The sequence below is a fragment of the Telopea speciosissima genome, chromosome 3 (assembly GCF_018873765.1).
Source record: "Telopea speciosissima isolate NSW1024214 ecotype Mountain lineage chromosome 3, Tspe_v1, whole genome shotgun sequence".
Classification (NCBI taxonomy): Eukaryota; Viridiplantae; Streptophyta; class Magnoliopsida; order Proteales; family Proteaceae; genus Telopea; species Telopea speciosissima.
In genome coordinates this window covers 11,818,143-11,820,982 of record NC_057918.1, presented here as the reverse complement: position 1 = coordinate 11,820,982, position 2,840 = coordinate 11,818,143, and the positions used below count along the sequence as shown (strand labels likewise).

The window sequence follows — 2,840 nt, the reverse complement described above, 5'->3', positions numbered from 1 at the left end:
TCTATTTGTGTAGCTAATGTTCTTTAACAATCAATTCATCAGTTCACTTACTTAGAAGCTTTAGTTTGAACTCTCACAACTTTCTAATTACATCATTAAAGAACTTGTACATTATGGCAACAAAACATAATTGGGTATGTGGGCCATTCTATGAAAATCATTGGTTGGAGGCATGCCTAACCTAAATATATATTGGAATGTACTAGTTGATTCTCCATTACAGATTAAACTACCTTATCTAATGGAAGGTGACAATGAAGAGGAGACAAGGAGAAGTAAATTAGAAACTCTTTTTTTTTTTTTTTTTTTTTGATACTAAGGATTGTCATATATACTTGAAATGGTGCCATACATAAGTAATGCTGTAACTAGAAGGCTTCAATCATTAAAGGGTAAGTGGTGCCAGAACAAACTGAATAAGTATGGGGAGATGGGACAGTGGAATATTTGAAGTTTTATCACACACTCTCTCTCTCTCTCTCTATAAAATAAAATTCTTTAAATGCTACTGCTTGCAAAGTTCTGATCTACATCACAATTTTTCTACACAACTGTTTAGGTACATCAGTAATTGGCTCCTACCCAATAGAGAGTAAGCAAAAGGAACTCTTGGGGTGGATCTAAGTAAGGGAGTATATATGTTTTAGAGTGAAGAAACATATAGGTCTACTCCTTATGCATATGTTATTGGATTGAGTTGTAAGTTTTTAGTTCATATAAATCTTCCTATTTAGAGAAGAAACATATAGGTCTACTGATCAATAATTTCTAGCTAGTTGTCTTACTCTTTTTTGCATATGTTATTGGACTGAATTTTTTAAGTTATTACTTCATCTAAATCTTCCTATATGTATCTTAGTAGACTTGATTTGGTTACTAGCTAGCTAGCTATAAGATGGAAAATTTCTTCCCCTCATCTCAAATCTTTCAAAATAGACATATCTCATTGAACTTAAGTCCAATCTTTTCTTTGGAATACTTTTTCATTTATTTTGATGGCCTACTACTAAATGACTAATCACTTTTCAAATAAGATGGTGAAAGGGAAAGAAATCTCACTTCCAAGTACACAAGACATCAACATCTGCTATAGAGAAAGATAATAACACAGCAATCTACACAGTTTGTTTCCTTAATATCTCATTACAAGGAAAGAAAGAGGGGTTCCCTCTTGAAGGAAGGGAGGATAAAAAGCACACAGCAATACTATTAAGTCAATTTCATCACAACAATCCAACTTCTATATATATTATAATTCAGTAGAGCATTTTACCCCTCTTTTGGGAAACCTAGCTTTTACTTCCCAATTGAAGTAGGAGAAGAACACTCACATACTACCTCGGTCTCGACTTCCCTTCGGTGGAAATTCCGGTGACAACCGCATGCGGCACATTTAAGCGCTGCATTAGTTCCTTCCTCTCCACTAGCCATGAATTCTCTGCACCCATCCACAGCATATCCTCCAATACTAGCAGCATGGTTCTTCTGGCACTCTCCATATCTCACACTCCTAATGGTGTGAGAAGATGTGGTACAGCAGCTGTGAGGTTCATCCAGTTGTTTGGCCACTACTTGGCCCTTCTTCATGCTCTCAAACCCTAATTCCTCCTCACTTCCTTCTGCAAATAACTTCTGTTCTGATGAAACCTCAGATTTAGATCCAGAAACAGGCATGTGTGTGGAGCTAACTAGCAAAGTTTGAGATATTTCAGTTGGTTCATACCCAACCCTAACCCTAACATGTATATTTATAGCTCTCCTAATCATCCATTACTTGGGATATTACTTTCACTTGAGAGCAAGAACAAAAGAGCCCATGATCACACTTACTTTTTCTTAATCACATCACTACTCTTGTATAGTAACTAAACAAACCCTAGAATGGTTGTTGGAATTGATCGCCTAACCACCTTGCACTCACAGACGTGGAAGAAGAAAATATATTAGGTCCTCTACTAAAATAAAAACAAGGGCTGATGTTCTCTGTGCCGCAGCGCAGCCTGCGTCCACCAGACACATGGGCTGGGTATTCCTACCATTCAAGGTGGCAGGGTGGTCATTTTCGCCCACCTTCATGTGTCTGGGCGCAGCCTGCACCCCCGGCACATAGAACATTTGGCAAAAAAAAAAAAAAAAAAACACTGTTGTAGGGATTTCTTTTCTCTACAGTATCAATTGGGCTTGTACACAAGCTGAGTGTTTGGGTCATTATCATTAACCTAAAGCTAAGGGGTGTCAAATGGTCGGTTCGGTCCATTTTTTTGTATATATATTGGATCATTGATCCAACCAGTTTTGGTCCATTATTGGTTTTTTTTTCTTCTAATGGTTCCCTTATTGGTCTCTCTAGTCTTTTATTGGACCGTTGGTTTCGTTTGGCTCAATGGTTAAATCCAACTGATAAGGAGCTCCGTCGGTCAGTCGGTTCGGTTCGATTCGGTCTAATGGATTTTGATCGCATATTCAATTGGTTCAGTCTGATTTTTTACAACCCTATCTAAAGTCATGCTCTAAGGACCATATTAACCTTGCAACATGGGCCCACCACCCACATGTCACGTCCTGATTGGTTGAGCATGATTCAGACATGCAGTGGGGAATTAAGAGGAAGCTAATAATGAAGGGGAACGCCTTTGTTTGGATTGGAAACACTGATTGGTTTGTTATAGATTGACCAGCTAAGCTGGACTTAATTTGGATCCAATTTTCCGTGGGACCAGACTGATATTTAGAAAGGAGGAGGAGAGGGGCCCTTGAAACGATGGCAACAACGGGCTGTCTAAGTGACCTAAAAACGTGGGGATGATAACTAAGGATGCCAAACTGTACGGACAAACACT

General features: G+C 38.4%; 1 protein-coding gene across 1 annotated transcript; it reads right to left on the bottom strand.

Annotated features, from left to right (window-relative positions):
- Positions 1 to 1,038: 1,038 nt before the first annotated feature.
- Positions 1,039 to 1,957, bottom strand: LOC122656708 (mini zinc finger protein 2-like). The gene has a single exon (XM_043851326.1). The coding sequence runs from the start codon at positions 1,765 to 1,767 to the stop codon at positions 1,297 to 1,299; it is 471 nt and encodes a 156-aa protein (XP_043707261.1). The 5' UTR covers positions 1,768 to 1,957; the 3' UTR covers positions 1,039 to 1,296.
- Positions 1,958 to 2,840: the final 883 nt, after the last annotated feature.